We start from the raw sequence: 25,306 nt of genomic DNA on the forward strand, positions 1-25,306 counted from the left end.
GCAGGTAATGCTGTTCGTGTACTTCCCATCATTTGCTTGTCATTCTGATTCCTTCCTTTCCACCCCAAATAGGCTGTATTTCTATTTTTGTATGACAACGCCTCATCTGGAAGCTTAAGTCAGATGAAACATACTACTCTCACAATGACAAGAGAGAAATAAAAATTTGAAAAGGCAAAAAAATATATTATTTTCTTTTTTTATAAAGCTATTGAGGATCAATATGGAAAAATCTAGTGATTACCAAATGAGAAACTGCAAAAAACTTCCATTCTCTCAGCTAAAACAAATAGTTCCTCACAGAGTATGTGAGATAGTCTCTGGAGGAAGAAGACATCTTCTTCTGATCTTGAGCACCCCCAGTCGTCACATTACTGAGCGGCAGAGGCAAGCAATAGTGCAAAGTATCCAGCTGCACAGTGGAGAATGGGGACAGGGTTAATGCACAGCAGGAGAAAATAACTGTTTCACTCCCATCTTCCTAGGCCAAGCAACCAAGAAATGTAAATACAACACTCTGAGAAGCTGAAAATAGTCTAATTTTTCACTGCAGTATTGTAAAATACCATTAGGGCACGATTTGTCCCTACAGGTAAGTATGGGCCAAGCTGTGATGAGACAGCAATGCAGCCTGCAGCTGAAGTCAATGAGTGTGAGGAGAGAAAACAACAGAATTTGTGTGTCAGGAAAGAAGCAGCATATTTCATTTCCAAACTATTATTTCTGACCTATTACTTGCTGTGTAGATTAATTCCCCCAGCTGCATTGCCCCTGTCTCTCCACACATATTCCCCTGTTTCTTCACACTGGGGCAGCTCACCCTCAGACAGACCCAAACTTGCCCATGAGATGTTGCTCCTGTCACCATCTCCCAGTGAAGTTAAATTCCAGCCTATCTGGTCATCCTCCAGTTTGCAACACACTTCGATTTCCAGCACAGGAATTGTTTCCTACACAAGGTCTGCAGGGCAACAGTCACTACCTATCTGAGACAGCTTTATACTCAGCAGCTGTGGCCATCAGAGCAGACAGGCAGTAACACACGGGACAAGAAATGAAGCCAAGTTCCACTGGTTTTACTGGAATAATTTGTATGCTTACATTTGGTAAATACGTAATCGCATTACTTATGTCGAACTTACACTGTGAAAGTCTGCATCTTCAACTGACTTTTCCTAAAGGAAAATGCTTCTGCATTTGGTTTTTGATGAATGTGGAAAAAATATGTGTCCTCAGTGATGAAAAAAGCAAAACAAGTCTCCATCACAGTTGCTGCAAACGTGGACCCTGCCCCCCTGCCGCCACCAACATGCCCTACCCTGCCTGAGGCAGTACAACTGCAATTCAAGAACCAGACAGGGTTTGGAAACTTTGTAAAACAAAGTGTGGAACATTATACAACTAAAGAAAAAAAGAGGGCCTGAGCACAAGGCTTTGCAGAGCTGATATGATTAAAATAAAATTAATTCCAAGTTACTTGGATTTAAATTACAGAAACTAAACAAAGAAGACCAGTTTCTGCTATCAGTTACACTGGTTTAAATCCAGAGCAATTCATCTGCATCAGGGAGATCACTATGAGTTTAGAGCTGTATATAAAGAAAGGAGAATTTTATTCAGGACATCACATCCTAGGTAAGCATTTTACTATACCATTTCAGTTAATTTTTTCCAGCCTTTAAAATTCTACCATGATAATCCGGGGCTTTCCGGAACCAGCGGGCTAGCTGTACTTCCTGGAGCTGTGCTACTTGGTGTGTGAGAAACAGCACCCATAGCTTGCTTTTGTACAAGGTCTTCCTGCCAGCTAATCAATTTATTGTTCAATTTCCCAGTCAGTGAACGATCTATGGCCTCTCCTATCAACAAGGAGGGAAGGAGGTTAGAGTTTAGGAGAGGCACGGCTGCCCGAAACCACAAGGTGGAGAATTATGAAAGCTTTACACAACAAAAGAAAGAAGACCCGAGACAGAGATAAAGAGACGGTAACCCTCCTCTCAGACACCCTAACCCCCAATGCACAATTGGAAAGAAAACAATTAAATCTCTCCTATCACCCTCTGACTTTTACTTTTAGATTGCTCTCCACCAGGAGATCTATGAAATATCAGAACGCAGAGCTGGTCCCTGAGTTACTGACAGCCCTCACTGCCTTCTCTGCCACACTCACCCTTCCTCTCCCCTGAACATAAACAAATCACAGACCTCTCAATTTGTGTGCAAGTAACTTGCACAGTAAGGCTCTGAGTGTAAAAATCTTTACGAGAAATGTTCCAGCTACTCATCAGCTAGCTGCTGCGCAGCACTCTGCTTCTTGCTGAGGAATTCAAGTGGAAGACAACAAACAAGCTTCAACTCCTGTTTTGCTCTGTAGCTGACAATAGTGCAACTCCTCATCATGACACCACAGGGCAGTATGCTCTAGGTACTCTTTAGCTGTTTCCTCTCAAAGATCACAAGTTTCATTTAAATCTTTTTAAGGCTTTCCCCCCCTTCAGATCGCAGGTCTAGTTTTGATCATGATGATTAACAGAACCAGTCAGAACCCATAATACACCAGCAGTTTTCTTGTCTCTTAATGGGGGAAAAATAGTAAACTGTTGTCCACCAGGCTAATTAAAAAAAAAAACCAAAAAACAAAAAACTGAAACCAGAAAAAAAAAAGCAAGCAAGGACTTTGCAACATGCACTTGCATCACCTTGCCTTACCTCGAATATATTGGCGGGTTCATTGCTGTACTGATTGGAGATGATCTCTGACTGGTCGCTGTACCACTTGAATCCTCCCAGAAAGCTGTCTGCATCCAGGTCATTCACATCTAGTTCAGAGAGGTCAAGTTCTGGGAGATCTGGGCAAAGAGGCTGGTCTTCACCAACCAGAGCAGCGCACTGCAGGATACAGCAACACAGAAATAGTTTCATTAATTACCAGGAATCTATTAACTAATATCATGTGATAAGAATTAAGCCTCAATTAAGCTACAGCACAGGGTCCCTAGGATTGACTTTGTTTTCTGAAAAAAGAAACACCTAGTATTTGGTCACTGTTAGCTCTAACATAGGCTTGTAAAGGGGCAGAGAAAACAGCAGGGCATAAGCTGCCTTCTCTATCACATCTCTGTCCAGGAAAGACGACCTTCCTTCTCCCTATACCATTTGATAATTATCATATTCAAAGCTTTCAATCCAACAGCAGAGGCCAAAGCATGGCCTTATTCTCCTTTCAGAGTGAACCAGTGCAGGTAGAAGTTACAGATGAATACCTCTGGGCAAGGTCTGTCATGCATTTCCTGATACATTCAGGTTAAAGAGGCACAGCCTGTTACAGCCTTCAGCCCTGCAGGCTAGCTCAAGCTGGAGACAGTCACACTTTCACTTCTACAGAACCTCACTGTAATCCTTACAGCCATTCATGACGGTGGCTACCATATGGGCATTAAAGAGTACGGGTTAGTGATGCTGCTCTTTTCCTGATGCACAAACCACAGCCACCCAGTTTTGCATTAGGTCCCGGCAATCAAAGTATGGCTTGAAATATCCCTATATTCTCCTCTCAGTGATGAGCATAGTTAGTCCATGCAGCCTTTCACCTGCTTGGTGTGAACACATCTATTATCCTGGCTGGTTTCCTAAATATCCCCAGAAAGAAGCTGTACTCAGAGAACCAAATGGATTTTCCTCTTCTAGCAGCCTCTGATTCAGTAATCCTGAAAGAGGGTCTGTGAAACATTTTGGTTGAGGCAGTAAACAAAGTCTAGTCTGCAGGAATCCTCTTCAGCAGTGCAAAATGTTTTTGTCTGCACAACTAAGAAGAGAGTGAGGATAAATAAAAACAAACCTAGAGTAAGCATCCTTTTATATGCCAGTATGAAGCTAAAATAGGGTATTGACTGACCTACTAAGGAAGAAAAAATTAATAACATACATCCACTTCAACACAGCAATTGAAATGTTAGAGTATCCACCAAAACTATTTCCTAATTATAGAAAACATGTAGTAACAGTTTGGCAAATAGCTGAGTCCCATATGTCAATGCTGCTCAATTAAGCAATTCCTACTGCACTGCTCCGTGGATCCTTGTAACTCATCCCCGAACACCTACGTCGATACGGGCACACTGCAAAGCACATGTGGAGCTGCACAGGCACCTGAATGGTTAAAAGCCATCTAAAGTCAACTGAGTCTAAGGGCATCTACCAGATTTTTAGCACTGGGTTAAGGATGGCCAACAGCAGGATCCTGTCACCTCCGCAGCTCCCGTCAGTTGTCTGGGTGGTTTGAATGATTTCCCAACTTCTGTTTGGACTGAAGTCAATGGAGAAAGCGCCGCTTTCTGAAGGCAGATGTGTGCAGGGCACTAACAGCGCCCATGGATGTGAGTCGCTCAATGCTGGTTGTGTCGCTCTCGCAAGGACCGCCTTGAACAACAATGCAAGCGAGAGCTGCTGAAGGTGCACCTCATTGATGGCTTTGTCCCTGGAACCTCCGTGTGTCTGCAGTGCACGGGCTGGATGCAGCAGCGCAGCCCTGAGCAAAGATTTTGTCTGTTGGCACAAAGACTCGGTGCAGCTGGTGTGAGCTATAATTTACCAGACAACTTCTACGTCTACCAGGACACTACAAGATAATCATAGAGTAGGCCAAGGGGCAAGGAAGCTGAGAGGCTGCAAAACGAGGCTCTGAAATTGCAGTTGCTTTCCTTCCTATATTTAAGGGGCCGTAGAACCATAAGAAGTCAAAATCCCACTTAAGTAATGTTAACTTTTTTTCTTTTATCTGAATTTTTTAACATTATTTTGAATGTAAGACACAAAAATAAAAAACAAAACTAGAGAGTTTCCTCTTCTTTAGTGTGAGACAACCTTCTGGCAGCAATCTTATAATACGGAGATGACCTTTTTTGATGCTTGGCCGAAATCTCTGATCTCATTAAAGGATAATCTAGTTTTTGACTGAAAAGGTAGATTCTCAGCATCATTCTCAGGTTTGTGTTCTGGAGGTCAGTAGCTTATAACTGATGCCATAGACTTCTAAAGTATCCTGCTGATCTGTTACTGCTTTCATTTATAAAAATAGCTTCACCCTGTGAACCACCTACTTAAACATGTTTACTTTTGCTAATCTGCATTTTTAAGTTCCTACAGTGGGCTTTTGAAGCAACATAAACAATGGTATTAAAAGAAATCCTGCTTATCACAGCCTCCATTTACCTATAGAGACTGCAATGTCACCTAAAAATGTAACTGCTGAAATGAAGTATATATGCCTTGCCAATGTTGACATGATAATAAAATCAATGTTTCTGAATATGACATTATACTTCTGAGCACACAGAGCACATTAATATGAGACACATTAGCAGCAAGTGCTCCTGTTATTAATTTATATTTGGCCTTTGGATGATGCCAGATTTAACACTCCAAGTCCTAAAACTGTCCTCATCTGACACGCTGATATTTGCTGTTTGCCTATACATCTGTAACAGGTGCACCTGTATTGGTAGCACACATTTTAATGTCTTCCCACTGTTATTTGATATGATAGTTATTCCATAACTATAGCCCTAATTTTACAGTAACATTTAGGAGGATAAAGCAGTCACTAAACACAAAAGGCTAATTACTGTGTGTTATTTCACTCCAACAGACCTTTTTTCTCTTAGTTCAGACGCAAACAGTAAATTAGCTTAACTGCACTGATGGTAATGAATCATTATAATTAAGTATAATTCTCCATTAACCTTTTGGCTGTTTTTGTGCCTTTGAAGGTAAATTAAAAAATAATAAGAAGAAGACTGGACTTTTGCCATATTAATTATATTAATGAAAATATAATCTTTGTTTTATTTTTAACAAGTTTTTCAAAGTGCCAAGGGGATGAACTCAGGAAAGAGAGACTTTGCAAAATGTGTGTCATGTGGATTCTCTCTATCAATCTTCACAACCTTACTGTACATCACCTTCATTAAGCTGTGAAGCACTGGGGACGCTGATCAGCTACAGTGATGCAGGCCTTTATTAAACAACACGCCGTCCTGTCATTATGTGAGCGAGAATATAATACATTTAACATTGACAGCAAATATTAATGATTCAAAGAATGAAAGCTGCCTCCAGTGCTTGCTGCCTGCATTATTTTAGCTCAGTAAAGGTGATCCCCTGAGCCAAAGCAGCACGCAGACGCTCGTGTTGCTACAGGAAGTGCAATGCAGGAGCACACTGGCAAAATCCTACCCACAGTTAATCCATCCACCACACAATTAATATTAAGATCAAACTCTTTTTTTGGTTCTTTTTTTTTCTCTCTCTGCACTATGAAACAGTCATTGACATAAATTATCTATTCTGTTACTAGCTTGAAATTACTGCAGGAACTCTAGCGATTAAAATAAATCTTCAGTATTTCCATATAAGCTGGTTCCTCAATCAGTTCCTAGCAGCATTAAGAATAATACACGATGGAAAAATGAAGCTATGGCAGCTGAGACCCATGCTACAAGCCAGACAACAACCCACAGGATACTCCAGCTACTCAGAAACAATTAGGACTTTGGAGCCAGAAAGTCATCCACTTACTGCCTTGACTCATAATAGCTACAGGACATATGAATTATCCATATCTATTCCACTTTACCAAGAAATCAAAACAAGATAAGACCAATTACAATATGCAAACAGAAATTTGTGGATACAATGGCAAGCTGCAAATATTTAAAACATGACAAAATTACTTGAGAATCCACACACATGCTCTGCCAGATAGGAAAAATTTACTGGAGAGCATAGAAACGGTTCACTTTAGATGGGTAGCTCAGCTCCCTACAGCATGAACATTTTATTTAAAAAGCATTGCCTGTAACCTGTTTTTCCCTCCCCCATTGCCCAAGGGAAGCATTTTAAGCACTTATTCCAAGCCTGAATCCAGAGGATTAGTTCCTTTGAGCAGGTCTGTATTTGGGATTCCTCTTCATGGGGTCCAAAGAAAGTTTGCCTCGCTTCGCAAGTTGCCCAAACTTTCAGGTAATGCTCCATTTTGCTGAATGCAAATATGCAGAAATCCTCAAACCTCACATTATACTCCAGAGATTACCACGGGGCTGCTTGCCTTTTTTATTTTTTCCTTTATGAATTGTAGCCAGCAGAAGCTGTGGATTTGATGTATTGCCGTCTATTTTTACACAAGCAGCAGCAGCAGCGGCGGCAGCAGCAGCAGTTCACAGTCCTGCATAAACTCTATTCTCATGGTTCATCCTGTTGTCTCTGCTGTACATGGAATTTAACCATTTCTTGGATTACTCAGATTGACTGCAAACCCTGCTCTACGGGGCATTAGCTACAGCGTCAGTATTCCAACACCACAAGTAGCAGGGAAACGTCTCCTTCCAGAAATCTCTTTTAAAAGCATCTAAAGCCAAACAACAGGGTATTCATTCCTGTGTGCGTGTTTGCATTATGCAGCTGATAAACAAGGAAAAAACCTTCGACAGAGCACAGTGAAACAAGGAATCAAAATATGAATCCATGAGTTGATTATAACTTTTTTTTTTTAAGAAATATTCATCTTATTCTAAATAAACATGGCATTTTTCCAACCAGGCCAGTGAACGCCACTGGAAATGCCACTTCAGACACCGATTCATATCAATATCTTAGAGCATAAATATTGCATATGACGGGAAAGCGAGCCGGAGGCACATGAAAATAGTTTCCAACTGCAGGAGATACTATACTGATGACAGGAGCTCAGCTTTGATTTGCTCAAGGCATCGCAGAGTAACCTTAAAATAGCAAACTTAGCGGAGTTAAGATAAGATAGGGACTTGTTTGCAAAGTGCGCTGCCTCGGCCGTCCTGCCGGGGCCCCGCCGAGCCCACGGCCCCGCCGGCTGCCGGCACCCACGGCCGCCCACGCCGCGCTCCGCTCACCTCGAGATCGCTCCATACAGAGTCCTGGTTGCACATGTCCCACGCCATCCAGCTGCGGAGCGACGGCAGGAAAGCTGGCAAACTACAGTCCAGAGGCAGGCAGGCAGGCAGCAGACACTCATGCAGGCAACGAGACCCTCTCTGAGAGTGAACCGAAGGCACCTGTCTTACTACTGTTCCCCGTCACATGACAAAGCTATTAAAAAGTAGGCTGGGCTGTCACTCATCCAGCCTTCTGGAGCCGCTGCTCCAGCCCGTGACGTCAGCCAGGGGCAGACCCAGCCTGAAGTGAAGTAAATCTTCGCAAAACCCGCTCAGACCCCGGCGGCCGCGGCAACACGCTGCGATTCAAAGCGCATTTCCACGCCACACCCCCGGAACGCCGCTCCTGCCGTAGCACAGCTCCTATCCCTCCCCATCTTGTTTAATTTCTTAGCTTGCTTCCTTTGTCTTCCCCCCAGAGCCCAGCACACAATAGGCAGAGCTGCGCTTATAAGAAAGAAAAAGTGAAGGGACTCCGAGCCGAGCCGCAGCCTGCGTGCTCTGAGCAGCCCGAGCGCCTCTCCCGTGCCCGCACCGCTCCCCCGCCTCTATGGGAGAGGCTGTCCCAGAGTTCGGCAAAAGTTACACCACCTCCCAACATTTTTTTTTTTTTGCACTCAGGGATTTTGCACCGCCCCGAGTATTTTGGTTAGGCTATGGTTTCTCATAGACAATTGCAACTGAAGTTAGTTTTTGCACGGTAAGTATCTCAGCAACCCGCCCCCCCACACACACACCCCAGCCCAGCATTTCTCTGACATGGACTCAGCATCTATAAAAAATGTGGCTACAGTTATCTCACCTGCTCCGAGGGGGAAGCCTGATCCTGTTCCCAGATGGATTACAGTACTTGGAGCCGCTCTTTAATCACTGCCCTGTCTCCGTGCATTCCCCACCAAACCGTGGCTGTGACAAGGAGCTGCTCCGTCCTGCCCACCGCCGCCGCGACCCCCGCCCGCCTCCGCGAGCTGCCTCGGGGCGCTCTGTGCACCCGCCCGACCTCAACACAGCGTTTGTTCACTGAAAATAAATTCATTAAAAATCTCTTGTCGTGGAAAATCAGACACACTGCTAACACCTGTCTCCCCGTCAGAGCCCTTCCCAGACAATAGGGGCTGCTGCAGGTGCAACTGGTTTACGATGCTCCTTTGCATTGCGTACACAACAAATTCCATGGATAAAGCTGAACTGTAAATTGTTGTCCAAAATAGGGAAAGAAAGCCCAAAAATAAAGGTCTTGTTTAACTATCCCCACCTGCCTGCTTATTGTCTTAAGCAGCAGTTCTTTATATTATCTGGGTGCAAAAATTCTCGTGAAATGTAAATGCTGGCTCCCTTGTGCTGGGCTACCAGTGAAAGTTACAAAACTATAGCTTATCATCCTCCACGCCATGAAATATTCATTTTCATTGTTATTTGCAAACTTGAGTATTCTAAAGACTAAATGAATTGAATTATTATACAAGGCTATGGCAATTTTGCTGAGGAAAAAAAAATAAGAAGTACAATTCTTGAAATAGCCTTTTTCCCACAGACACTGGAACCTTCAGAAATGGTAGAAGGTCTCAGATATATTCTTAGCTTATTTGTGCTTCCTTGTAATTCATTATTGCCAGTCCTGATAAAATGTACATTTTTCTGAGTTTGTGCTTAAGTTGCAAATCACATCACACTGTCATATTTTTACCAAGCACTGATGACAAAAATGGCATTGTTTTTACTTTACTTAATTAAAAGAAAAAAGACAGCAAAATACCAAATAACTACAGAAAGCCTTTCCTACAAATAAGTAAATTAACGGTACTGCTTTGCGCTTTACAACAAAAAAACCTCAAACTAATTTCCTTCCCAATTATATGCTGATTTAATGATAAAAACTGCAGTAAATTATTAAGATCTGTGGCACAGGTGAGTACCTCTACCCCCTGAACAGTCAACTGTGAAATAATACTGGGCACCTGCCTGCCTGGAGTACAGTTGGTTCTTATTAATTATTATCTGTGGATCCATGGTTGGTGGAATACTCTCCTTCAATACCTACTTATAATTGTGTTCATTGACTGTGCCGAATCCATCATCTGGGTTGTTTTTTTTTAAAGTTTCATTCACACCTTTTATAGAAATGTATTTACACTGGAACATTTCATATTGCTGTTTTGGATATTGTGACCTGCTCATGTTGTTTCTATTTTCTACATTTCCACTTGAATGCTTTCCCTTCAAATTAGCAAGTTAACTGATAAATATAAACTGTGACCTTAGTGGTGCTCTCACCATACAAGCTTTAGAGATTGAAGAACTTTTCTAGTGCACTACAGACAGAGCAACCAAAAGTAATAATTACAGAGCCCCAGAGCTTTTCTATGTCCCTGTCCACATTATAGCTTGAACTTTGCTGGCAGTTCCACCATTACCTAGAAGAGACACAAAGCAAAACTCCAACTAAAAAAGACTGAGATTTCTTTTCTGAGGGTTCCACACTGATTGGGAAGACTTTTATTTATTTTTAACTGAAGTGTGCAACCCCACCCATAGAATAAACTTACCCGCTAGGATCTTTTTTTCCCATGTTTTACTGTGGGTTTTGAGCATAGTGCCCCAAGGAGGAGAAAAGCAAGGAAGACAGCTGCAGTGGTGGTGTAGTTTGGAAGCACACAGCCTCCACGTATGCAAATGAAGCCTGTGAAACCCAGCCAGCACCTAAGCTGCTTCCTCAAAGGAAACCTTGTCTTCTGAACATTCCCGAGAAGCTTTAGCAATGCTCTTCCCTCTGTTTTGACAACACTAAAGAATTGCACAAACATCTTTTGTGGGGCAATATCTGAGCGCATACACACACGATATTTGGTTCCACAACAAACATACAAAGAAACCCTCCTTCAGCTGACAAAGTCTGTGGCTCTGTTGCCACAATCTGCCCTGGTGAAATGTCCTTTATCAGACCACCTCTTCACACACTGCATTTCCCCTGTTTTCAGGTTAGTCTGTACCAGGTCTCAGCAATCCCCAAATTTTGCCTTTTCTTCTTTAAGGGCCATGATTCAAGAAAGTTCTGGTAAGCCTTCCAACAACATTTGGGCACTAATTCCCAAATCCTGATACGTTTCTAACAGGACTGGAAGGTACGGCTGCCTGCAACAACAGGAAACACGAATCAAAGACAAAAATCTTCAAGCCCTCTGTCCTTGACTTTTTCCTGAATTCAGCAATCATTTTATCCTCCTCTTTCACCCACATTTTTTAGCTATGGGTCAGGTTTTTATTCCCTGTAATTTAGGTTTCTCAAAGAAGCTACTGATTTTGGAGACCTTGTGACCAAAAATTAGTCCCTTGATTATGGCATTGAGGAAGAAATGTTTTCTTTCCTTGCCCCCAAAACTATGGTATTCACTGATTTTTGGATAAGTTTACTACTTTCCTAGGGGAGTAAGGAAAAGCAAAGTTGTACATAAAAATAGTGCTGGAGTTTCAGACAGATGAGGTTTGCAAGTCAGTTCTCACATCAACTCAACCCTTTCTGCTCAACTCTCCAAGAATTACAGAAAAAGATCAGCCAATGCTGTATACAAAAGAGCAAATTGCACTCCAAAGATGTGTTGGTGTGAATAGTGTTCTATATAAAGTATATGTGCCCTATTAATTTTTTATTAAAAATCTTCCTTCTGTGCATCTTTACTCTTATTTTTTGCACAGTCCTGTATTTGTTCTCCGGTCCATTGTCTCTGTTCCACTTCTATCCTATTTGTTGCTCTTTTTTCCCCTTTTCTCATCTTCTTTTCCTTATTTATCCAGTTCTTCCTACCCAGAATACACTCTCAATAACATAAGCCAGTGAATCAAACTCCTTGAACTTCTGGGTTCATTGATGCAGTAATTCTACACTGGAATAAAGCCATCTGCCCTTTCTAGTTTTGTTAGGGCAGTTATGATGTGAGGGTTTTTTTAACAGAGAAACCCAGGATAGGTCTCTGTACCAGCTCTCTGAAAAACTCAAGGGCCAAGTTAATTCCTGGCCCAGCTCTGGGTCACGGGCTGCTGTCTGAGGAGCTGTATATTCGAGAGTCCAAAATAACTTTCTCCAAACAGCAATGCGTTACTGACATTACTGACACCAGGCTGAATTCTGCCACACCTGCCTCCACAGACTGAGGGCTCAAATAAAGAGCACTGAATGCCAGGGGAAATCACTTGCTTGTTCATGTGGCTGGACCTGACTATGACTATTTACTATCAGTGCAGATTACCTGATTACCAGCATTAACCAAGCTTGCAGACATGCGACTCTCACTGGAAGCTTGTAGTGAAACCTTACAGCAGTGTTCAAGTGAAGCAAGAGGATCACAGGTACCCACTAGAAGAAATTTTATAATTATTCTTATACCTCCCTGAATATCAGCCTCTTTATAAGCATGTTTCACTTACTCATTATAAACAAGAAAAACTAACCTACTCCAGCTGATTATGTAAAAAATATATTTGTCACTTTTTTCTCTCCAACATTCGGAGCATTCTCCAGAACCCTCATTTGCAGGAAAATCCAGCTTGTCAGATTTGCTAAAAGGAATATGAACAATGTCTTTCACTTGGGTGTTACTGTTTTTCAGAAGGGCTAATCTGTAAATGAGTATCTACCTTTAAATTTATGACCTCTATATGTTTGAGAAACGGAGCCATGTAAACACATCCGTTTCCTGGGGAGGCTGTGCTGCTGTCTGAGCACAGACACCCAGGCAAGCCAAGGAGACAGATTCCAGTGTTGCACTGTCTTGCAGGCTGGCAGAGCAGGCAGGACCACATCAAAATCGCAGACCGTAGCAGATCTTCATCATCTCTCCTTTACTCACCTCACTGCTGATATTTCCTTGGAACAAAAGAAGTCATAAAGTTCTTATTATTCCCTTATCCTTCCACACATTCAAGTGCCTGGGAAGAGACCAAAACCTGCTCATATCTGATATTATCAGACCCAAGGAACTGGCTTTGGACATTCCTGTTCAGGGCTCTGGAACATCTGCCCCCACTCAGAAGTCGTGCCCTTCCTCTCCCACTCCCAGCCTTGCTCGGATGCTCGCGCCCTTCTGACGACAGGCAATTGTCTTCTTCAGCTTCAGCCACACAGGGCAGAACATGGGGAAGCTTCAGGAACACCCCTTGTATTTGGAACACTCTGCAGAGCTCTGGAACACCCTACCCAGACCTTTTTCATTACACATATTATCATCCACCTTGCACCCTTTCCCCTGAGCACCAAGAGAATTACCCTGGAACTCTTCTTCCCTGACTTTTTCATAGAATGTCAATCTAGTTTTTTCTGACTTTTTCTGAGAGGGAGCTGGAGAGGATGATTCTATAAACAACCACCATGGATTTGTTATCTTAGGGTACAGAAAAGATTCCCTGGTATAACCATAAGGAAGATCATGAGAGCTACCAGCCTTCACTGAGGTGGCCACCCAGCTGTCGCATTGCATTTGGGGTTTGCTTTGCCATCTGGCCATTTAGGCACCCAGACAGGGCCTCCCAGCCTGAAGGGGAGCTGTGATGCCCTGGCTGCCACAGCAGTGCAGAGAGGTTAGTGTGCTCTGCCACGCTGAGGCTCACAGTAGCTAGAGGAAGGAAAAAAATCTCTCATTTCCATAACATGGGCTGTCTCCCCTCTAAAATGGCTGGTAAGGCAACTGCAGTGGAGCACACAAGGCTGCAGCACAGCACTGGAGAGAACAGTAACCTTTAAATACTCTAAAATCAAATCTTGTTTTACACAAAACCGCTGTGGTAAAGTCGATGTGAATGAAGCACCTTTGAGTGAAGGAACAGAGAGAAAGGCAGTGGACAGTTTTAGTGCCTCCTAGCAATTCTTTTTAATAAACTAGAGATGACAGACAGCCTTACCAACACATCTCTCATCTTCAAATATGACTTTCTTCAGACAGAGCTCAGTGGAACTGAGTCAGCCTTTTTTCTTGGGCCTAGCTCTTGGCGTTTTTCATATTAAAACAAAGTCTAATGCAGAAATAATTCTGGATTGTAGTAATCTGATGGATTTCAGTAACACAGGCCACAGATTTGCTCTGCAACAATTTTAGGCAAACAAAATTAAGATATCAGACAAAACGTCTAGTGGGATTTTTTTGAATACACTTACAGATCAAGTTACCCTTTATAGGGTGGTGCCTGCCTGTGGAAGAGTGTGAGCTTTTGTGGAAACTCCTGTCAGTGGAGAACATAGCCCCAGTCATGCAGTAGCCAGCACTCACTGCTTGGCCTCTGAAGCTCCCAGGCTGCAGCAAAGGTTCCCTTCCCCAGGTCCCCACAGCCCCTGCACCCCGTTTTCCTGAGTCAGCCAAGGACAAGCCAAGCAGAGATGGCATCACCTCATTGCAACACCCCACAGTCTCATGCAGACCAGGCTTCTGAAGGATCAGCTTTGCCTGACCTCTAAACTAGTAGTTCCTGCCAGCCAAAACTGAGCCCTGGAGTTATTTTTAGCCAGAACCCTTCATGAATTGCAGTTAACTTGCGATATGCAAACTAGTGACTAGTGCTAGAGGAATCCCTATGGGTTTCGTGGTTCCACTCCCTGCTCAAAAGCCCAATTATTCATTTTTCTTGGAGCTGCAATATTAATCTAAAAAAGTTGCACAAATGGCAAGAGATGTCATCCTCCCTCCATCCCCAGTTCAGATAACAGAAATAAAGGAAGATAAGCATTTAGCCCAGGGCTTATTAGCTATACAAAGTGCAGCTGTAAACCTTTAGAGGCTGACCCTCCTCCAGCGATGCTTTTGACAAGAAATTTGTCAGTACTTTCACCTCTGACTCAGGGCCAAACATGCCAGTGCAGAGATGGAATGGGAGAACTAGCCACAGAAAGGTATGGGTGAGTTACTATTTTATTTTAATTTAATTTAATTTTATTTTATTTTATCCAAATCACTTGCCTCAATACCTGTATGAGAAAATGCAGTAAAGTAAAAGGGGGGTTAAAGTAGCTGGAAGGGGTGACTGCTCTAAATCCTTTGGAAGGGAATGGAAATCTTTAAATGGATTTAAGCAGGCTTCGAATCAGACCTTATCACAGACGGTGGGACCAACACAGTTCAAAGCAGAAACTCCTCCACCTTTTTTTTTTTTTTTTAATTTTCATACTATTCACGCTTTCCTAACTTTCCCCTGTGAATACAACAGGAATAAAGCACATAGATTGCATCAGCTATCACCATGTTAGACATCTTTGTTCCCAAGTAATTTAGTATTTGCTAAACATCTTTGCCCTGGGACACTGATTATATATTATTTTGTGAGTGGGTACCCGGAAGATTCATGCTTCCTCCCCAAAAGAGCTGCAACTGTACTTTCACTACTTCACGTCTATCAACAAATAAGGCGAGTTTGCTACTTCTATGTTTGTCCAAATGGATCTCTACCATTGTAAAACTCCCCAACAATCTGGCTCAATTAAACACTATTTGTTGTTTCTGCTCTTTTGAACTCCATATGTGGAAGTGCAAGTCAGGGCAATGCATTTAACCAAAAGCATTGAAAGGACTGGGTAGGATTCACCCTGAAACAGAGACTTCATCAGAGTGCACCATGCCCTTTTGCCCACTGCAGCCTCTCCCTTCTCTCTGAGAAACAAAGAACCAAGTAAAAATAGGAAACTGTCAGAATGGAAGATTATTTTAATTTCTGTTGCAAGTTGTTATGTAAAAAAAGACTTCTGATAAAAGAGCAAACCAACACCAAAGAGCACTTCATCACAATATTATTACCAATTTATTAAACCAAGATTGCATAGACTGGAGAAATGAGTGTGAAACATCCCCAGGGGTTTTCTGGAGGTAGACCTCCAGCTGTTTCATTCTCACATGCACTCTGGTTTACAGGACATGGAAAAATATTTGCACTTCAGTTCAATGCAGCACAATTTTATATTGTTTGCAGGTTTTCCTTAAGGAAGGGTCGAAGCATGCACAGCAAGCTGGAGCTGTACACTTTGGGAGATAGGGCTACCATCTTCCAGGGACAGTGGGGGAAAACACATGGTGGTTGTTAATTTATATCCTGGACAATGCTGTAAATCAAAGCATCGCTGACAATTCCTGCCCAGTAAACATGCTCAATTTCATCTCCCGTAAAAAGGCGAGCAGGCACTAAATAGCAACACATTTTGATTTTCATTTAGCCACTTTAATGATAGGTGATGTTAGTGGAATAGATCATTTATCTTCAGATTTATTTTATATGAGATAAAAGGCCTTGCCAATTTTTTAAAATTCATTTACACAAGTGAATAAATCTTCCCAAACAATAAGTAGGAAAGTCATATTTCTTTAACTTTGCTAAAATCTGAAAATGCTGATCTTGGAGTGAAATAGACAGCACTGGCATTTTAATCAAGAGCATAAAGACTCTTCTTCTAAACAAGAAGCACAGAACTACTACACTTCAGAAAAAATCTCTGATTCAGAGGACAGCTTTTTTAATGCATTTTGTCAAAAATCCCTGATAAATCAGGAGAGTGCAATTTTTATGTCCCCTTCATTTTTAGATCAGTTCCAATGTGAAGGCTACCTAAAAATAGACAGAACCTAACCTTTCAAATATCTATACTGCTGCATACCACGAACACAAGCTTTCAGTGCCTCTCATGGCTTTCAGGAGCCTTGTGCTGTGCCTGTCTTCTCCTCTAGCACATTATCCCATGTTGCCTACTGCACTCAGGCGTGAGACAAGCTGCAAGTTGCAATGTGCAGTGCACTGCAGTATGTGGTATGTGCCCATTTGAGACACACAAGCAGAAAGATCATGGAAACCAGCCTCCCCTTTTGGCTATTGGATTTTTGCCACAAAAAGGACACTGACAACATTGAACCTAGGAAGTGGGGGTGTGAAAATGAAGCTGTGACGGCTGCCCGGCAGCTCTGTTCAGAAAGCACAGGCTGTCTGGTTTGCAGCACACCACTCTTAAAAATATGAAAGGGAACAATAAGCTCTTTTATTGTTTTCTACAGTGCTTGCAGACACAGTTCTACCCATCTAAAGAAAAGATTTTGCAACAGTGCACTGAAGTGAGTGACTGGTCTAGAATTACAAGACAGCGGAATACTCGGTAACTATTTCTTTGCATTACACTTTCAAAACTGTGATTCTGCTTGGCCTTAACAGCATAGGTCAAATTCATCCCAAGCACAATCCCAGCAATTTCAGGTCAGTGGTACCTGAAAAATCAATAGCATTTAAGTTGATGAAGTTATAACAAGGGGAATTTTGGCCCAGGCTGTACAAATACTTACCTTCATTATATATATTCTTCACTTGGTATTATGCTATATTTCACTGTTCTCTAATGCTAAACACTTTACTGAGCAGGTTCTAAAGCCACACTAGGAGCTGGAATAGGAAAAAGCTGTACTAAAATCCAGTTGTGGGGCTGCCCTGGAGGCTTTGAGTGACTATGACTTCTGCTTACATGAAATAGAAAATCACCCTTGTACCAGTTGTTGGCTAGCTACTCCTAGCAGGAACGAGCTCGTAAGGACTTGCTTTTCTTTGTTTACTGTCATGCTCTGCTCTGATGGAGTCAGAAGTTTGTCAAGGCATTTTACTCTGTCAAAAAAATGAATAAAATAACTTACACTGATAAAATAATGAAATAAAACAGCATCAGACTAAATGAATTTCTTCAAAGAATTTTGGATGGAAAATGTCTTACCTGCTGACAGGAAGGCAAGAATAGCAAACAAAGGCATAGGAATAAAAGCTATTCAATAAAATATCGATTTCATTATCACCACCTATTCAACTTAATTTTCTTGGCATCCATATCCCTAATGCAGGTTTGTGATAGATCGTACAATCACTTTTTAATTAAGCCCTACTGTGCCTTGTATTAAGAACAAGACAGTATACATTATGGCACAATATATCTACCAAAATATTTAATGCTCATCCTTTTCATTTTGGTATTTAAAAGTTGTTCTCTTAGGAGGTGGTATCAGTATTTAACAACATTCTTGACAGTAAGTATAAAAACAAAAAGCTTCATAGTTAATCTAGCCATGTCAAAACTGAAACTCCTTAAAATAATTGCTTTCTGAATATATAGTATTTCTATTGCATTATTTTATTATTTCTCAGCTTTCAACATCTTAGAATGCAAAACTTGTTCCTTTTCTTACATACCGATGAAATGGGAAGTGGCACAAGGATGGAAAACTCCCATTTGACCAGTTGAATGGTACATGAAACAGATGCTATCATGTTACAAGGGATATTTAATGAGAAGCTGTAAAAGACTGGCAGCTTTCTGAGTTGGTAGTATTTTTTCTTCCAGGACTCTTTTGGTGTATTGCAGTTCTGCCGCTTGTGATGGGGCAGATCCTCTGTAGGAACAGCACTCATCTTCCACTGGGGTACCGGCACTTTCCAGAGGGCAACATTCACTTTAATTACTAAAATGTACCCACCTTCTTCCAAATAAGAAAAAGCTGTTGTTGCATGTAGTTTTAGTTTTTAATGCCAAAAATTAATCAGTAAACATATTTACATTATGGTATACTATTTCTTATTCTGCACCCATAGTAACCAAATTAATCTCAAGGAACTGCTGGCATTAATTCAATCTGAAGCTCATACTTGGGATTTCACATAGGTGCCTTCATCCTATTCTTCTTCTCAACTAATAAAATGTTAATATATGGCAATATATTTATTTCTGGTTCAGTTCAAGTTGAGGTGTGCAGTACTTTGCAGAAAGCTAATTAATATGAATCATACATTAGAACACTGTTTAGTATACAAAAAAAATGGTGCTAGCACATGAGGATGAAACAGAAGACTGAAGCATTCATTTCTATCTGTAACTTCTCTGTCTCTAGCATAGGGAAGGCCAGTTTTCCTTACCCTTCAATCTCCATTCTCCATTAAAAAAAATCCCTAACATACAGTGTAGATCATCGCTGAAGAACTACACTAAACAAATCACAAATTATTAAAAAAAGAAAAGGATTAAGGAGATCTTGGAAGATGAGATAGTGACATCTCCCCCTGTACCACCATGAGTTTGGTGCACACTAGCAATGAACTAGTTCCCACAGTAATCCAGAAGTACTGTCTTCAGCAACACCCACTGATACGGGTTTTCCCACTGGAACAGTCTTCAGCCAAAAATACCCATCCAGCTGATAGTGAAAACTATCTCCACATCCCAGGAATTGTGCTTGAACTGCTCAGGAGACATAAGCAATTCAACAGCTGTGGTGCTGTCTAGATCTTCTCTAGACCTCAGCAAGAAGAAATCCATTTCTTTTGTCAGAACTTAATTTGGGCAATCTGATACCCCAGGCATGCTACTATCCCAAAATCTGCTCTTTTACTTAGCTTTTGCAGCACAGTTCACATTTCTTGGAGCCTTTTTTACCTAGCTGTTCCCAGCCCCATGGATTCCCAGGAGAACTAGTGTCCTCAAGTATTTTGGTGCTTTCAAAATGCCCAACTAAGAGAAATTACTGCACTAAATGGTGGCCAACTTGATCCAATCACTGACAGAGCAACATGGCCAGATTCTGCCACCCTTATTCACCATGTACAACAAGCAGTCCCACCAAAAGGGTGAGCTGATGTGAGGAGCTAGGGCAATGCTTACGGACAGGCAGAGGGAGTGTAGGTGAGCTGCGGCTCACCAGGTGCTGATCCCCACTCTGAAAAGAGTCACCATCATGCCAGTGCTGCTCTCCATGGAAGGTCAGCCCCATGCCCACCAGTGCAGGACACAGAAGACCCTATGGGTCTCTCCAACAGGCACAGCACGTCACTCAAGGCTCTCCAACGGGCACATGACACCACTCAAGGCTCTCCAACGGGCACATCACATCACTCAAGGCTGTTTGAAGAGAAGCCCAAGCCTGGCCTTTGCAGAAGGACCACCTCAAACAAACCTCCACAACACAGGACCGCATCAAACAGGTGGAGTTCAAAGAGTTCCCCTGATCATTTGAGGTTCTTGCCTTGGTAACCAAGCAGCAAAAGTCTCAGGAGGGCCCTGGTGTGCCCCTGGGCATTCCCCTAGGGCTCCCACTGGCCTTGAGCCCTGCCTGCATACTGCATCCCAAGGGCACAATGTAGTCCTTCACTTTTACCGACTGCTACAGAGTAAGAATTCCTAGAATGGCTCAAACACATAGCAGTTCAAATATGGATACTTTCAGACTTCTTTTCTATTCCAAATTATGTGCTTTGCCAGCTTCAAAAAAACAGATGGAAAATACGTCCCTAAATGTGCACCCTTGTGATCATTCCAAAAGGAAAGCAGCACCAAGTAGCTTAAAACGTTTGCTAGAAAAAATCTTTTCCATATCATGCAAATAGCAGACAAAAATAACTGCTAGGCAATTTATATACATACAAATATTGGTTATTTTAAACAGTAATTTGTTATTGAGGACATCTCACTGAAATATTATAATATTCAATTTCCTCTACATTTGCATGGAAAAGGAGCTGGAGAGCACATGATCATTCATTTAACTATTACATAAATACGTCTATCATAAGATCACACGGATTTCAAGCCAGAGTTCAAATACATGTTTAATGCATGAGAGTATGATGAAGAAACTTGTGAACTCACAGGTCTCGTAGCACAATCTCAATCAGATACAAGCTTGGTGTAAATATGTACAGGATCGTGTGCTTTCCAATAGCCCCATGTCTCCAGGCAGCAGTCTGACATCAGCAAAGGAGACAGGTGGTTCCCTTTCCAACCCCGGAGGGGTGAAAAAAATGAGTTAAGACACTGTGTAAATATAGCAATATTTTTTCCTCAGTGTTTTGCTACAGTTTTCAACCCTTAATGAAACTGCAGTGCATGAACAATTCTCATAACATCTTTGCTACAAATCAGTGAGTGGATGTCATGTCCTAAGATATTTATAGCCTTAAAGGTAGTGGTAAGTGATACTGTTTGGCAGCCTTGGTTTAGAACTGCTGAAGTTATTTGCCTTTTGGTTTCGTAAGAAAGGAGCTCGAAAAAGCCACAAAACCCCAGTTTCCTTGCTCTAAATGTATCCCTTTCCTATAGCAGATCACTGTTACTAATAATGCCTGTAAGAGTGACAAACAACAGTCAATCACAGGCACAGAGGAGGTCACAACTGCTTTTAGCTAGCTCAACTTTGTAAACTCCAACAGAGTGAGATATGCTAGACCCTGCACAATCCACAGTAGTTTGATTTTGAATCTCACATTACAAGAGTTTACATGTATGGTAGCCTGCATATAGAATAACCCAATTTGACCTTTTTTTTCCTATCTGTACATAAATAGATACTTTTTTTTACACAGCGACAGCCACTGCCTCTTAAACCATTTTCTTTTGTTGCATTTCCTTAGAAACACAAATCTTGTTCCTTGGCAGCAGTTGCTGTAAGTGCTGTACCACATGCCCAAACTAGTTCTCACTCACAGCTTTAATTCACAGTAAGTGGCACGAAAGGAGGTCAACACTTCTCAGAAACCACTTTCAGTTCTTTGCTGCTTCAGTATCTATTCTATAAAGCCATCCGCCCTAACAGAAAGAAAGTTGTTTCTTTTATTGTGTCCCTTGCTTTTTTATTATTGTCATCTTTATGGAATGGGCTGCAGAATATATCTGATGGAATAAAAGAAGTTTATTCCTGAAACCACATTCCTTGTCTCCCTTTTGCAAGATCCTAAAAACATAAGTAAAAAAACTCAAACCAAACCAAAACAAAACTTTCTGCTGCAAAAACAAAATGGCCCTTTCTTTTTTTGTGCAAAAAGACTTTAAATAAATGGCATCTTGCAATTCAGTGTCAATCACTGGGTCTTACTTTCAGTTCAGTTTACTTGCTTACAGAATGATTATTTTTTTTATCAATCCAACCAAGACATCATGGAGGTTGAAAATCAAACAGCCTTCTTTTTGCTATGATGCATCACTGGCAAGAGGAACGGCCTTGCTGACAATATTTTCCTGTCACATTTGCCTCTACAGCTTCACTGCCTTCTCTGTGATCAATGAAAACAGATTTTGACCTCATCTATTTCATTTCAGACCATATTCTGCCCTGAGGCACACGAGTACAACCTATCATAGTTATAGTGGCAATTGGGGCAGAATTTGTTCCTTTCCTGACAATTCAATATGTGATTCATGAACCAGAATTGAATCCAGTTCTCCTTTCCTAGAGCTCCTCTGGTTTTTGGCATCAGTAAAAAAAGCAGCAAAGATTAATTTATGTTGGTCATATCTGCAGAACTGGCTGGGGTAGTCAATAATCTGACTGCTCAGCAAGATGTTACCTGACCAAAAGTTTGTTACTGTATTTTATTCACACATTTTACTCTGTAGTCTCCTTGCTTGCTTGCTTCACTTCTCCCTCTGTTGTTTAACTAATGGGATCATAAGATTTGGAGAAACACCTCCTAGTTTTGAACATTTCTGATTGGCTTAATAAAGCAAACCTAAAAAAAGATAATCCTCTCCACAACCATCGCCTTAAAAAACACGCCCCTGCTGCCAGACATGGAATACGTGCTGTATTCACAGGGTACACAGTTGCAGGCAATAACTGGATGACCAAGTTTCTCATCAATCCCCAGGATCATGGACCACTTTTGAAACTACAGGCTCCATTTCTATTCACACATGACTCTACGTGCCAACACCTGCATGTGGCCCTTTCACACAACGCACTGTACAGCTGAGGTGAGCACACTTCAGCACATGCAGTCTCACAGGGACACACAGCCATGCCATCTCAGATGGACAGCACCCCAGCACACCTCTGCTCTGGGGCACCCCCTCTGCACCACCCACACAGTAGGAGAGTCTGTTCTGGACCACTCTGGGAGCACTGGCACTCCAGAGCCAATTCCAGGAGCTCTTTTTGAACCCTGGAAGTCCCAGCATCTGTGTCTCACTCAGGACAACAGGCATTGCATGCACAGATTGTATAATGATTTTCTGTAGGACTCAGTTCTCAAGCAGAGGCAAGATTTACATCACTTTGAAAACCACATGCAAGACATCTAATGAATTGCTTACAGGAGCCTAATCTGTAGTAAATTTGATGTACAGTAAAAATAAACTCCTTAATAGAACAAAAGCACTAATCAACATATTGCATATTAGGCCTGCAAAGCACCAATTATCTGATGAAGGGAAGTAATACTACATAGTTCCAGTTTACTCAGTTATTTAACTATTTATGTTAATGGAAATCAAGGAAAACAATGCCTATGGAACCGTACATGAAAACACACATGAAGGATTTCAGCCAACATTTCCGTTTAGATTTGAATGTAAGGAGAAAAATATTATTCAACAACAAAACAACAAAAATATAGCTCAGGACCTCCAAGTCCTGCTGCATACTGCTCTTGTACTCTTGTTTTCTCTGTTATGAGAAAACAATTTTTGGAAGCAAATTATTTTACTTTCCCTTACCATTTAAGAAAAATGCATTCAAAGCAAAACACAGAGCCTGATCCTGCCCTTCTGCAACCCCATCAATAGCAGCCTTACCACAAACTCCAGTGAAGCAGGATTTATCCTTTCCCATGGGCCATGCTCTGAGTCCTTAATTCAACACCTTATTCACCAACTTGTTCTGTGAGATTAGCTGTGGTTTCAAGTGTTGTTCATTCAGAGCAATGGGTCTACAAACACCCTCTTTCTCTGTATTGCCAAATTGAAGAAGATATGAACAATTTGGGGAACATTACCAAAGACTCAGAGGGAACGTCAGTATCTTCTGTGGGGTTTTCTTTGGAGTGAGAGAGCTTCCTGAGTTTGAAAATCAGGCTTGAAATGAAATAAATAGAACTCCCTTCTCTTCTCTTCCTTGTTTTTTTAGGTAACATGACCTAAAAAAGGATTTGCAGATACACTGGGAGAGGAGAGAGCAATCTTGCAGTTATTGGATTTTTGTTTATTTTCCGCATCTATTTCAGAGAGTTTCTCAAAATTTTCAAACATCTGTCAATCTTATAAGTTTCACCTTTTCCAAGTGAAATGTGTCTAGCTTAATTTTCTTTTATTTCTTAGTATATTTATTGCACTTATTAATAATTACCTGAATGCCCACACAGTGTTTTAAATGGGGCTGCAAATATCCCCTTGATCACAATCAGCAAAAAGCTTCTCCTCCTAGAGGGAAATAACACCCAGCACAACTTTTCGATCTGCTGTTTGCTGTTTTTTAAAACTGCAGGAAAACCTGTGCCTGCAGGGCTGAGCCCTGTTCCAGGGCAGCCAGGCAGACCAGGAGGGGTCTGTGTGCCGCACCGAGTCACGCTCAGAGGCAGAGCACCAGCCTGCCAGAAGTGCTGATTCACTGCAGCCACTGAAGAGGTGGCTCGGTAGCTGAGCTGGGGGGGGGGAGAAATATGGCACAGAGCAGGGGGGGCATCTCCATTGGTACAAAGAAATAAACGGGAGAGAATGCCAAAGCTGTTGCACAGACTGCATTCCCTGAGATCTCTGCCTAATACGTGCGTGTTAGTTCATTTATTGGAACAAAACCTGTTAATACAGCTCTAGCCATAGGGGGACAAAAATACTTGCAAATGCACAGAAGTCATGTAAATCAGAACTGCTGCTCTATTTTACAAGAAATTTTCTCCATTAATTAATTTCATGACTTAGAGCAAATGAGCATGGTTGGAAACAGGGGACCCTGCTGATACCAATCTCACAGCATAGGATACTTTCCTTCCCCTCTCTCAGATATATAGCAGATGTACACCCTGGCTCAGATCCAGGTGTGGGCTGGGTACTTTTGTGGCTAAAACACCACCTTCTAACCTGGTTAAGTCTTACTAGTAACTTTTTCTGGTTTGGAGTTAGAAAATATCCCATAAATCCTCCAGGATTTTAAAATCCAAATTCTCAGAGTTGTCACATTTATAATTAGAACAATCTGATACGACTGGCATTAGTGTGAGGTAGGAACATATCACAGAGGGCCAAGCAGACAAACTAAAATATTTCTCACCGTTAAAAAGGGAATTCTTCCAAGTAGAAATGTCAGTTGAGTCACAAGGGCTCTGTGCAAAAGTAGCACCTCTTCATCCTCATACCTACTCTTAGAAAGTCCTGTACTGCTGCCTAACTTAGCCCAACAGACCACACCACCTACCAAAGCCCTGTCAACAGCTCTGGCTCCCTGTGCTAACCCCAGATCTTCCTCCAAGAAGAAGATTACTTTTCTGTAAGTGCAGGTTGTTTCAGAGCTACCTGTGACACCCCCAAGCCCTAAAGGCAGTATCTCTGTTGATACTGCACACAAGAAAATATGCCTCCACACTGAAAA

The 25,306-nt window shown here is 41.8% G+C and overlaps 1 protein-coding gene across 3 annotated transcripts in view; it reads right to left on the bottom strand.

The window, feature by feature from the left end:
- The window catches only part of PPARGC1A (PPARG coactivator 1 alpha), a 366,906-nt gene that overhangs the window by 60,707 nt on the left and 280,893 nt on the right, over positions 1–25,306 (bottom strand). The window contains exons 1-3 of one of the 3 annotated variants that reach the window (XM_063157726.1): positions 6,939–7,848; positions 4,427–4,461; positions 2,710–2,889 (exon numbers count right to left, since the gene is read on the bottom strand). In XM_063157726.1, coding sequence (XP_063013796.1) covers positions 2,710–2,889; positions 4,427–4,461; positions 6,939–7,032 — 309 coding nt within the window. In that variant the 5' untranslated portion in view covers positions 7,033–7,848. Of the gene's footprint in view, positions 1–2,709; positions 2,890–4,426; positions 4,462–6,938; positions 7,849–7,925; positions 8,296–25,306 lie in introns of those variants that run through there. The other 2 variants (XM_063157724.1, XM_063157723.1) reach the window with 2 other exon arrangements.

This window comes from Melospiza melodia, chromosome 5 (genome assembly GCF_035770615.1).
Source record: "Melospiza melodia melodia isolate bMelMel2 chromosome 5, bMelMel2.pri, whole genome shotgun sequence".
In the NCBI taxonomy this organism is placed as follows: Eukaryota; Metazoa; Chordata; class Aves; order Passeriformes; family Passerellidae; genus Melospiza; species Melospiza melodia.